Here is a 12,336-nt window from a genome sequence, read left to right on the forward strand (position 1 = left end):
TTACTGCAGTGTCTGCCACATTAATTCTTCAGAGGATGAAATAAACAAACAACCCCCCAGCAAGGTTAGATATGTAACAGATCCCAGCTTTCATCCCAGGTATCGCTCCTCTGCACACCCTGGCCACTCAGATTGTCGGGGCTAACGCAGATCCAGAGTTAGTCCCCGTCGCTTGAGCGCAGGGAGATTCCCCACTAGCTGCTAGCAGTACAGAGCCTGTGACAGACAGCTGAGCAATTCTGTTTCCATCCAGTAGAGGGGGGTGATGCCCATACACAGTAGGCCCGCGGTTCTCAGTCTGTGGGTTGGGACCCCAAAGTGGGTCATGCCCATTTTAATGGGGTTGCCAGGGCCGGTGTTAGACTTGCCGGGGTCTGGGGCTGAAGCCAAACATCCGAGCCCCACCGCCCAGGGCTGAGGGGCTTGGGTTACAGCCTCACCCGCCTAGGGCTGAGGGGCTCAGTCTGGGTCGTGTAGTGATGTTTGTTGTCAGCAGGGGGTTGCGGTGCAATGAAGTTTGAGACCCCTGCGCTAGGCAGTTCATACCCTTATTCTTTATGGGCTTGGTAGCTTCTGGCTGTGCTTTCTGTTTTTACTCAGCGGCTGAGGGAAGGGCACTTTTGCAAGAGGTCAGCTATAATAATTGCTTAAAGAAAGTACATGGTAATTAAGTTATGCTGTTAATTTGCTGCTGGGCAAAGAATGAGAGAGGTCTGGGAAGCGCACTGGGCTCCTGCTTAATGGCAGAAGCAGCCAATTACCACAAGAAGGGGAGGGTTAAAAGAAAATCATAGGACCCCATGGACCATTAAAGCAGCCACAGACTGCCTGCATAGCCCCTAGTTAGATGTGACTTTTCATCTTGCAATTGAAATGACGCCTCCGGCTGTTGTAGGGGGACTAACATCATGGCAGGCTGTGATTCTGTATTTCATCAAGGAGGGCCGATTCTGTTCTCCCTGCCTGCTGTCCCAGAAAGGAGCAAAGAGGGACTGAGACATGCACCTTGGTGATTTACGTTGTCTTTACATACATGTGTAGGCTCAAGGGAAGGACAGCCCAGTGGTTAGGGAACAGGCCTAAGACTTGGGAGAGCTGGGTTCAATTCCCTGCTCTGCCACAGACTTCCTGTGTGGCCCAGGGCAAGTCACTTAGCCTGTCTGTGCCTCGGTTTCCGTCTGTACAATGGGGGTAAGAGCCTTGCCTCAGGAGGCGTTGAGTGGATAAATCCATTTAAACATTGTGAGGTGCCAAGATGCCATGGTGATGGGGAACAGATAAGTACCTTGGATGGAAGCAGCCAGGGAAGGGAAGGTGCAAGCAGCCATATGCAGGCAAAGCTGATCAGAATGTCAGAGATTGAGCAATCCCAGTGCAGAGTGCGAGTGGGAAGATAGGGGCTGGAGCTAGCCTGGCATGAGGCGGGGCTGGAGTGTGTGGCTTTTTCCCCACCTGCTAGCACCGGAGGCATGTTCTAGGACAGCATCCTTGGAGGTGCTACTTCTGCACATGCAGTCCTTGGAGGTGAGCTGTCCCCTGGATCCATTTTCACACCAGAAGGTCCCCATCTTCTCCCTCCGCAAGCCCAACGAGCTGCAATGTTTTGGAGCTGTGTCCACACTTGTGAGTGGTTTGCTTTGCTCTTCTAAGAGGGTTCTCCCTCCCTGGGCGCAAAGCAGCCCTTGTTAATTTGGGGATTTTCTTTGGGGATCCTTTGAGGTCCTTTCCTTGGCATTAACCTCGAAAAATTCTATCCAAATTCAAGTTTATTTTAATGGGAAACCGTAGAGGGGGTAGGTGGGGGGAATCTGTCCCCTGCTGGGTTTGTGCTGGATTCTGCTAATAATTTGCTCCCCAGCATGGAGTGGAGCATAGACTCCAGTATGTTAAATCAATCTCTGGTGATTTCATTAGCTGCTAATACAGGCTCTGGAATTGTTAGCATACACATTTATTAGCATGCTTGCTGCCTTGATCATTTAGACCGGTCACTTTTTTTTTTTAATTGTTCTTCCCTGTACAAAAAAAAAATGTATCCTGCATGCATGGAAGCACTAGTTGTACCATTTAAATTACTCCAATTATGTTGGCTTTGGCCCCAGTTCCTCATGGAAAACAACTCTGAGCCACTGTAATTAAAATAAATGTGACAGCCTTATCACATCAGCCATCCCCATGACTTGGAAACGCGGGAGTTTGTTCTCATCTTGATGCACAGGGAGGGCTCACGTCCCTCTTTGCCTACACACAGAGTGACAGCGTGCTCTGAAACTGGAGTGGGAGGAGCAGCAAGGTCCACGTGCGTTGGCAGCCAAGGTAGGATGCCTTGGGTGGAGCGAGAAACCCAGCCATGTTGTCAGGATTTTGTGCATGCGCTCTGCAGACAGTCTGCATGGGCTGCAGTGCAGCCAAGCTGTGGGATGAAAGCCCGATGTTAATGGCAAGTGTCTTGGAACCAAAGTGGGTTGCAAACATTGTTAAAGTGAACAGGTGCCTGAAGCACTCAACTCCAAAGGAAAGGGCCGACCCCAGAGCCACCTCGCCCTGCCACATGACCCAGAGGGGAGTGTATAGCTAATGGGGTTTACTGGATTTCAGACTAGGGGACTGGGACCCAATTGGCATGTGGATGGTGAGCAACAGAGTGTGCCTGTTGCTGAGTGTCTGTTGCTTGATGATCTACACTTCAAAGTTGCATTGCCTAGCCACGTCAATCAGGAATGTGGAAAAACCCAACCGACACGGCTATGTCGGCAAATCCCCCAGTGTAGACACAGCTGTGTGGGCTGGAGAGGGCTTTTGTCCGCATGGCAGCGCTCCTACACTGACAGACGGACTCCTGTTGTCGTAGGCCGCCCTCTGTTGAGGGGCCATGCCTGTGTGGATCCTTGGAGAAGAGTGAGGAACAGGCAGAAAGGCGCCTGGCCTGAGCCTCCGGCACAAGGGAGCTGTCTGCAGGCAGGTCTTTTCCCAGTACCATTCTGGGAAACAGGAGCTTGTGTCATCAGAGAATGTTCACAAGTCACACAGAGGAAATACCCTGCCTCTGCCTCACTGATTCCTCATCCAAACAGCGGTTGCCTTCCCAGGCCCTGAATTTCAGCCGAAGGCAGCACTGGAGAGGCAGTGAGCCGCAGTAAAAGCGCCCGTCATGTGTTGCAGCTACCCTGCCTGGGTGCCCGAAGCCATGCACACATATCGCAACTTCTGCACCTCAGTGGGACAGTGTTTCAGCCTAGCGCCAGCAACAGAAAACCTGAGCTCTCGTCCCTCTGTGCCAGTGACTCACTCAGACCTCGGAGGGTCCCATCCAAAGCTCACTGAAGCCAATGGGAATTTTTCTGTTCACTTCAAAGGCAGCTACATTGGGTTCTTGTCTCCTGACTCTCAAACCTGCAGCTGCCACTGATTTGCTGGGACTTGTGGATGCTCAGCATCTCAGACGGTGGGTCATTAACCGGGCCCTTTCGGAGGCTGCCTCTGTACGGGGGGAGGAGGGGAGGGGGTCAGGCTGTGAGGCTGGCAGACTAGATGGCAGCTCATTGTCAAGGTCCCCAGGCCTCAATTGAACACTGACGGTTACAGAGCTGGCACCAGACTGGCTCGGCTCTGTGCTGGTATTGTTAAAACAGAACTATAGGAATATGTTTAGCGTTTAGACTGCACTGAATGCTTGTGAGCTGCTGCCTGCATCAGTCTCACTCACGACATCTGTATCCCATGTTGTAAGGCATATTTGAGCATTTGCATTGTTAGCCACCAGACAGGAGAGAGACATTAACTCGTGTGAAATGCTCGTCCCCAACCAAAGGTGGTGTGTCCTGCCTGACAAGGAAGGCCTATCAATGCCAGACAGAATAGATTGGAACATTAAAGAGGAAAAATACTTCCTTGTTACTCCACCCCTCCACCCGGCTCCCTCCTCCACACACACATGAAGATAAGTCTTGCAAGTTAATTCCTCCCATCAGCTGAGTTTGCAGTTCAGAGCAGAAGAGGGAACAAGGAGGAACTGGATCTCATTGCTGTTCGACTCTGAGGGCAAGGGGTTTCTGGGCATAAGCAAGGGATCCTCAATTGCTTAGCTTGCGTTAGCCCTAAAGGACATCTAGAGCTTGCTTCTATTACCTTTGGAAACTTAAGACTTAAACTCATTTGGGTGTGTGCATTTACCTGCCTTAACCTTGTAAATAATTCTCTTACTTCCTTTTCCCATGAATAAATCAGTAGATAGTTTATTATGGGATTGGCTACTAGCATTGTCTTTGGTGTGAGATCTAAAGTCCAGTTGACCCGGGGTGAGTGACTGGTCCTTCGAGACTGGATATAACCAGAATATTGCTGTGATTCATGGTGTAGAAGCCCGTCTCTCACAAAGACAGTCTTGCCTAGGTGAAGAGACAGATAGGGGTATCCAAGGGGGCTGTCTGTGACTCCATGGTTTGGCTGTTATGGTGCCTGAGGAATATACACTCGATACTTGGTTGATGAAATCTAAGTATAGACCTCAGCCCATTTGGGGATTGTGCCCTGGGTCTTAGCAGTGTACCCTGAGGTTGGTACTCATGCTCTTGAGTCTGCAGGACAGCTTGACACAGGCTACCCTGTTTATTGTGAGTTACCTGAATTGTGGTAGCTCCTGGAAGCCAGACAGACAGACAGACACCAGTGCCATCCCCAAGGAGCTGACAGAGACCGACATACACACAGCAGTGCCAGCCCCAAGGAGCTGAGACATTGAGTGCAAAGGGAGGTCAGGTTCCCAGCATCCATGACGGGACTTCGGGATGATGTGGGGCCTGTGAGCCCTCTGGGTCAGGAACCATTTTTATTTCTATGTGTTCAGCACAACGGGGCCCTGATCTGAATCAGGGCTGCTCGGCACTAGCGTGCTGCAAATAATTGTGAACAGTGTTTTATGTTCTTAAAGCACTTTGGAAATGTAGAACCCAATCCCTACTCAGGTGAGGAGTTCCATTCACTTCAGGGGGCCAGCCTGCAGGATTGGGCCCATAAATTGTTTGTTTCTATTACCATAGTGGCTAGAGACCCGCACAGAGACTGGGGCCCCATTGTGCTAGGTGCTGTGCATACATATAGTAAGAGGCAGTTCTGCCCCAAAGAGTTTACAGTTTAAATAGACAGGACAAGAGGGTGTGTCAGGAAGCAGACACATGGTGAGGTTAAGTGACTTTCCCAAGATCACACAATGGGTCAGTGGCAGTGCTGGGAATAGAACCCAGGACCTAGTCTAGTGCTTTGTCTGCTAGCCTGTGCTGTCTTTCACCTGTAACACACCACATAAGTCTTGTTGCTCTACCCTGAAAGCAAAGGATAAAGGAACAGACTGATATGTCAGCTGGTCTAGAAGCACCTGCAGTGCCACCTAGGAACAGGTCCCGTCTCCAGTTCAGTCACTGCCTGTACCTGCTGGAATGAATGTGTTGTCATTGCTCTTGATTAAAGCACACGGGAAACACTAGCACCCAGATAGTTTCCATAAGAAAAAATACCTGGAGATCAACAACCAGGAGCTGCACGTTGGCAACTGGGAAAGTTTTCAAGGGCGAATGCATGAATTCTTTAATTAAAATTAATGTGGCCATTTCTGCTCCTGGGCTCTAAAATTCTAATAAAATCCACATGATAACTTATCTTATACACAAAAATTAAAGTGCTCTGGCTACAGATGGATTTTTCCCTCAATATTTATTATTTCTTTCAACTTGGAGCCAAGGAAACTTTAAGAAATAGGAATTTATATGGCACCCTATAAACTGCAGTATAAATTGTACACTAGGATCTCTTCAAACACCAGCTGAGATACAGGTACCACTGAGGTGCAGGACAGCACCAGTTTGCCACAGAAAGAGAAGCAGAATCCTTCACCCAAATGAAACGGCAAGAGGATTGAGCTAGGCAGAATATAATGTACCAGAACTGAAATGGGAGTATACCTCACCAGTGTTGTTGTTTTATTATTTGTACGGTGGTCGTGCTTAGGGGCCGCGTCATGGGCCAGGACTCCATTGCATGAGCCACTGTGCAAACAGAGGTGGTCTCTGTTCTGAGGCGCAAATAATCTATTAGTGCCTTATTTTTGCAAATAGTGCTTTGCGATCTTTAGGGATCAGCCTCTCCCCAAGAGGAATCTTATCTGAAGGGGACCAAAATACAACTGAAAATAAAGTGTAGATTTTTGACACTGAGGGTAATTAACCATTGGAACAACTTACCAAGGGTGATGGTAGATTCTCCATTGTTTTTCTAACCGATCTGCTCTAGGGATTATCCTGGGGGGCTGGTTCTCTGGCCTGTGCCATAGAGGGGGGTCAGACTCGGTGATCACAGTGATCCCTTCTGGCCTTGGAGTCTATCAGTATGTGAAATGCTACTGCCACAAATACAACCACAGCTACCTCTGGCTGAGTTGCTGGCTGGGATTCTGGCTGTCATGGCTCCGTTCCAGCCCTGCCGCCGACTCGCTGCTGGGTGATTCTGGGCAAGTCACTTAGGGTCAGAGTTTTCAGATGCACTCAGAGTTAGACCAACTTGGAGTGTGTTTGGAAATCCCACTAAGTCTCTCTGTGCCTCAGCTCCCCACCTGTCACACAGGGATAGTAACACATCCCGCCCCCCAACCCCCCATCCTTGGCTGTTGTGTCTATTTAGGGTAGACTGGCAGCTCTTTGGGGCAGGGACTGTCTCTCCCTATAGGCTTGTGCAGCACCCAGACTAGTGAGGCCCCGATCTCAGTTGGGTCCTTCTAGGTGCTACTGTAATGCAAATTGGTAAATATTAATAAGAATAAATTGGCACTTTATGGTGCTTTTCATTTATAGATCTCAGAACACTCTACAAGCCTGGCCTCAAGCATTAGGTGAGCATGAAGTTAAATGACTTGCCCAAGGTCATACAGCTAATGGTAGCAGAGATAAGATTAGAATCCAGGAGCCCAAACTCCATTTTCTCTGCAGTGCTTCCTGCCGCTCTATGGCCTGACCCTGCAACTCCTGCTGACTTCAGTGGAAATGCTCAGGATCAGGCCAGTAATTTTCTGTGAACGAGCATGCCTCCTGCAGAAGCCTATGTGTCAGTGCAGGAGTAGGCAGCTGTCATGTGTCTATCTCAGGCAGTGGAAGAACCCCTCTGCCGTGCATCTCTCTGGGTATTGATAAGACGCCTCAGAAATGTAGGTGTGGATTTTCTGTCACTCCAAGCCACCCGCGGCTGTGTCTGGCTTTGGCCTTATAGGCAATATCGGAACAAGTTAATGTGTAATTTTAAACTTAGTGATCAACCCTGACCAGAATGGTGAATGCTCTGCAGCTGTCAGAAAATGAAAAGGGGATCGAATTGAATTGGCCAGGCTTATTGAATGAGCCATCAATATGAAAGGGGGAGGCAGCGAGCCAGTGCCCTCTGCCCTGAGGTAGGGCTGTGTGTGCGTGCATGTGTGAGTGAGAGCTGGCCGGATTATATTGTTCTCTGCAAGCAGCAGAGTTGCATGCGTTAGTGTTTCATTGCTAACAAGGGGGGCTGAGGTGGGGGTCTTATTCCATTTCCTGCTCGGGTGCAAACTGGCACACGCAAGGGCGAGCGTGAGTCCCACGCCTGCTTTGATCACCAGCACCAGCCAGCCTCCTCCAGCATGTATTGTTTGAGATCTGCAGGCTGTTCTCTTGATGCTATTCTCAGGAAATGAGCTGTGAGCACACTCTAACTCCATCTGTCAGGTACAGGGCTTGGTGCCCTGAAGCCCCCACCTGGAGCTGTATCTGCAGCATCTCCCCTGGTCAGCCTGCTGAGCTATTTCTAGCTAATCTGGGGTCTTGTTAAGTGTTTAAAAGCAGCGCTGCAGAGGAACAACATGCAAGGTGACAGTCTCAGCTGCTTTAACTTTCCAGCATTGAGAGCATGTGGCAGGGGAGTGAGATTCCAGCCTGGAGATGCCTCTCTTTGCTCCTTTTACTTGTCTGAGTTAAAAATTTGCAGTGAAAAGTTTGCCAGGGCAGCATTTGGTTAGTTTGGGGCTTCGGCAGAAGGACTTGTGTTAAGCAGAGAAGAGGGGAAGGGAAGAGTTCATCACCAGAGGTTTTGTTGTTGTCGTTTTGTGTTCTGTACAGTGTTTAATGCAAACTATGCTCTCATTCCCTGGCGCTCCTTGGACAACTCCCCAATCCCACCCCAATCTGTGCTCCTGTTCTCCCAACACCCCTTAGGTTTGTTCTAGGCCACAGGAGCCAGAGAATGAAACTGACCAGCCTTGTTTCCCCATCCAAGCAGAGTGAAATTCCAAAAGTCAAGAACTGGCAGGAAGCCGTAGGGGGTGGCTTAGCAGTGTGACCATCAGAGTCAACATAGCTGCAGCCAGAGTCCAGTGCAGCAGCATCGACTGCACCTTTCCGTCCAAGGTGGATACACTAGGTTCACTGTGTGCGTGGAAGCTCATGTTTAAACCCCGAGGCCTTCCCTGCTCTGACTGCGAGAGTGTGACAGATCCAGAGGTGCTGCTGCCAGGACTCAGTTTGCCCCATGACTTCAGCTGACGTCGTCTCACCCCTTCCACTGCTGTACATCAGCTCATGCCCTTAAACCAGAGGTGGCTTCATTTGAATGGTGGTAAAGTGGTCTGGGATCCTTCAGGAAATGCACTTCGATGATATTTGAATATGCACCTATGGCTGCTCTGCTTCCCCTCTCTTTCTGATGGGGAGGAGTCAGGTATGGGCCCTCTTCTTTGGAGCACTATGACAGCTTCCCATACTTACTGCACTGAGAAATGCTAAACCTCTGAGACATCCCGTTTCTGACAGTGCCCGCATAGCCCTTAGGGAAGGAGCTGACTCATCTTGGGGTGGAGGGTCGCTCATTTCAGTCTCTGGGCCGTGCTTTGAAGGCTTAGCCCGGGAGAACTGGTGAATTAGGTCTCTCGGTGGTGAATTAGGACTGTATTTTCCCCATGGCCACAGGGCACTAACTGGACCCCTTTGTCAGGCAATTCTACTTGAAAAGCCAGCGTTTGGATAGGCCTTGGCATCAGAGCTCTGCTTTCCCTTTGCCCATGGGGGGCATCATGGAGGAAGCTTGTTCTGCAGCTGCCCATGCCATACTGGGTCTAGGAGGAGCAGAGGGTTTGAATGTGGCACTCAGTTCACCCCCCCAGTTAGCAGGAAATACAGATTGGCCCCTCCTCTTTTGCCAGCCTGTCTTGAGACTGATTCCCCCTCTTCCCCGTGTGTGTTACAGAATTTCCGTCTGCGACGAAGACAAGTTCCGCCACAATGAGTTCATCGGGGAGACGAGAATCCCATTGAAGAAGCTAAAGCCCAACCAAACCAAAACCTTCAGCATCTGCCTGGAAAAGCAGCTGCCGGTGAGTGAGGGCAGGGCTCTGGGATGGGTGACTGGGAGCGGGGTAGAATCTAGCTCTGACTGATTGGCTCTGCCTTCGGCGTCCTTGTCTCTTTTTCACTTCTTAGCCCTTCCTCTGCTGCTTAGGGGGTACTTTGAGAGCCCCTCTCCCCAAATGGGTGTGGAGGGAGTGCCCCCTCGGGCCGTTGGGAGTTCTGCCTCTAAGTGCTCATGCTTGGCCACATGCCAACAGCAGACCTGCTGTTGAGCCTCAACGCTGCAAAGGGGCCAGCAGCGACAGCCTGACTGGGGACACGCTCCTCTCCCCCGTGGCAGCTGACAGGCTGAGGAGGCCTAGAGGGACTTGGACCAGCCAGAGAGAAAAGATGCAAAGCCAGCAGCCCTCCACAGTACCGAGAGGAGAGAGGGTCCAGCTCGCGTGTTAGTGCAGCGCAGCGTGGTTTGATGGGATGGCTCTAGAGCATAGCTGATTTAGCCTTGGAGGAGAACTTCCATAGGTGTGGTCATGAGCTGGCTAGGGTGTGCCACCGCTGCCCTCTGTTGAATAGAATCAGAATGGCTTGACCATGTGCCATAGCCCTGTACTGCTAATGGAGATTCTTCTTTAGTTCGTGTGGCAGGGATCTGTGCTTTTGGAGTGTGTGCACCTGAGGGGGTCTGTTCGCGTGCAGTCCTGTGTTGCATGGTGTGCAATGGAAGTGAGGTTTGTTACAGTAGGATAAACAAAATGCTAAACTCTGATCACCTAGAAATGCCGGCTTTGCAGCCAGGGGTGGCTCTATGACTTTTGCCACCCCAAGCATGGCAGGCAGGCTGCCTTCGGCGGCTTGCCTGCGGAGGGTCCGCTGGTCTGCGGGAGGTCCGACGAAGCCGCGGGACCAGCAGACCCTCTGCAGGCACGTCGCCGAAGGCAGCCTGCCTGCCGCTCTTGCGGCGACCGGCAGGGCGCCCCCAGTGGCTTGCCGCCCCAAGCACACGCTTGGCGTGCTTGGCCTGGAGCTGCCCGTGTTTGCAGCTCATCCCACTCTTCATGTGGAAGGGTGTGAGGAGGAGAGTTCATCCTGCCAGGCTAATCGCGGTGTCCAGGCTAATTGCTCACACTAGCACCTTTTGGATAAGAGGAGCAGAGCTGCAGGATGTTTCCTTGGGCTGGAACTCCTCTATCAGTGCGGATCAGTTCCTGGGGAAGTCACACAGTTCACAGATGCTGTTGTCCTTTAAAACCATCCATCCGTTTCTTCCCCTTAAGCAGCCCTGACAGCCAGCCAATCGCTTTCTCCTGCCAATCAGCCCAGCAAGGCTTATTGGCTCCTGGGTCTCCTGGTAGACGTCCGGTCTCGTGCCAGGGGAGTGGTTGCAGATGACCACAGTCTCTAGTCCTGCTGGGGTGTCCAGGCAGGTGCATAGAGAGAGCTGTGTGTTTCCTTGGAGTGCAAGCTCAGCAGCGAGTGGTCCGTGAAGGATGTCGGTACACGGGGGTGTGCAGCCACCTCAGCTGTCCTACCCCCCAATGGCAGCATTGGCTTCCACTGAGCATCTCCTGCTACTCGCTTGCTCACGTCAGACCCCTGCAGTGAAATCCAGGCCACTGAAGCCAGTTTGGCTATTGACTCTGATGGGGCTGGAGCAAGCAGGCTGCCGGCAGGCTGAGCCTTTCCAAACCACCCACTTCCTAGTAATGCTTCCAAGTCCTTAGGCAGCTGGAAACCTTGGCCGTCCACCTCCCAATCCATCTGATGATTGGATCATTAAATTCCCTAGGTCCAGTTTCCCTCGTGCCCCCAGTCACACCCATTTAAAACGGGAGATACCCAGTTATCCCAGGCTGAACAAGAGCAAAGTCAGGCCCTGGTGCAGGGTTGCATTCAATCCCGCCCCGTCCTTGGTCATCCCAGGGTACCATGCACATCCCCTTTGTGCTCCAGCAGCCTCGGCATGCCCAGGCCCCACATTGCTTGTCTTGGGGGAGAGTCATCTCCAGATTCCCTTTCCCAGGAAATCCTTGCCCGAGAGTGCGTGGGAGAGGCACCGTGACTGAATCTGACACCTCCTTAGATGTGCCATTAGGTATCATTTGGGCTGATTCTAATCCCGGCTTGCAAGCAGGGCCTGGCAATAACAAACAGGGCTGAACTGCCCTGATCAGTGATTTGGGCAGTGATTTGTCACCTCAGGTGAGCGCTGCGCTTTGGCTCTGGGCCCAGGAGTCTTCCCTCCCATGCAGCCCCTGACTTCCAGCCCATGGAACAATGGTATTAGCAGCTTTCGGAACCCAGGCTGTAAGCAAAGAGTCGCAGGGAACTCTGTCTGCAGCAGGTGTAATTGGTGTCGCTGCACTGCCCGGGGCCATCAGATGCAGCGGGCAGCCCAGACAAGGTAGCTGAAGACTAGAGCTGGGTTTCTGGTGAAAAATGCAGCTGCGGTGATCCCGAAACACTGTGTGAATCTGTGTCCGTTTCGCCAGATTGCTTCAGTTGGAAAAAAATCTGAAAAAATCCAACTGTTTCAATTGTCTCATTCGAAACAAAAAGTCATTTTGAAGTTTTCTTTCCTTTTATTTTTTAAATATTAAAAAAATATTGAAAATGTTCCAGGTGGCAATGGGACGTTTCGTGGTGGGTGGAACAAACAGCTCACTGAGTTGTGCTTGTTTCTCTTCCCCCAACTCCCCCAGATAGATAAAACAGAAGACAAGTCCCTGGAGGAGCGCGGCCGCATCCTCATCTCCCTCAAGTACAGCTCCCAGAAGCAAGGCCTCTTGGTCGGCATCATCCGCTGTGCACACCTGGCTGCCATGGATGCCAATGGCTACTCCGACCCCTACGTGAAAACGTAAGTAAGTGACGTGCGATTTGAACGTGGAGGGGGCCTATCTGCTCCAGCGACCAGGCGGAAGGGCCAGAGCTTGCTTCTGGCTTCGTTTGTTGGGGGTGGGATTCCGGCCCCCCTCCCGTGCAGAGC

At 51.3% G+C, this 12,336-nt stretch overlaps 1 protein-coding gene across 1 annotated transcript in view; it reads left to right on the top strand.

The window, feature by feature from the left end:
- DOC2B (double C2 domain beta) overlaps positions 1 to 12,336 on the top strand; it is a 142,114-nt gene that overhangs the window by 99,152 nt on the left and 30,626 nt on the right. The window contains exons 5-6 of the mRNA XM_030536656.1: positions 9,250 to 9,376; positions 12,050 to 12,207. Coding sequence (XP_030392516.1) covers positions 9,250 to 9,376; positions 12,050 to 12,207 — 285 coding nt within the window. The remainder of the gene's footprint in view (positions 1 to 9,249; positions 9,377 to 12,049; positions 12,208 to 12,336) is intronic.

Source organism: Gopherus evgoodei, chromosome 17 (assembly GCF_007399415.2).
Source record: "Gopherus evgoodei ecotype Sinaloan lineage chromosome 17, rGopEvg1_v1.p, whole genome shotgun sequence".
In the NCBI taxonomy this organism is placed as follows: Eukaryota; Metazoa; Chordata; order Testudines; family Testudinidae; genus Gopherus; species Gopherus evgoodei.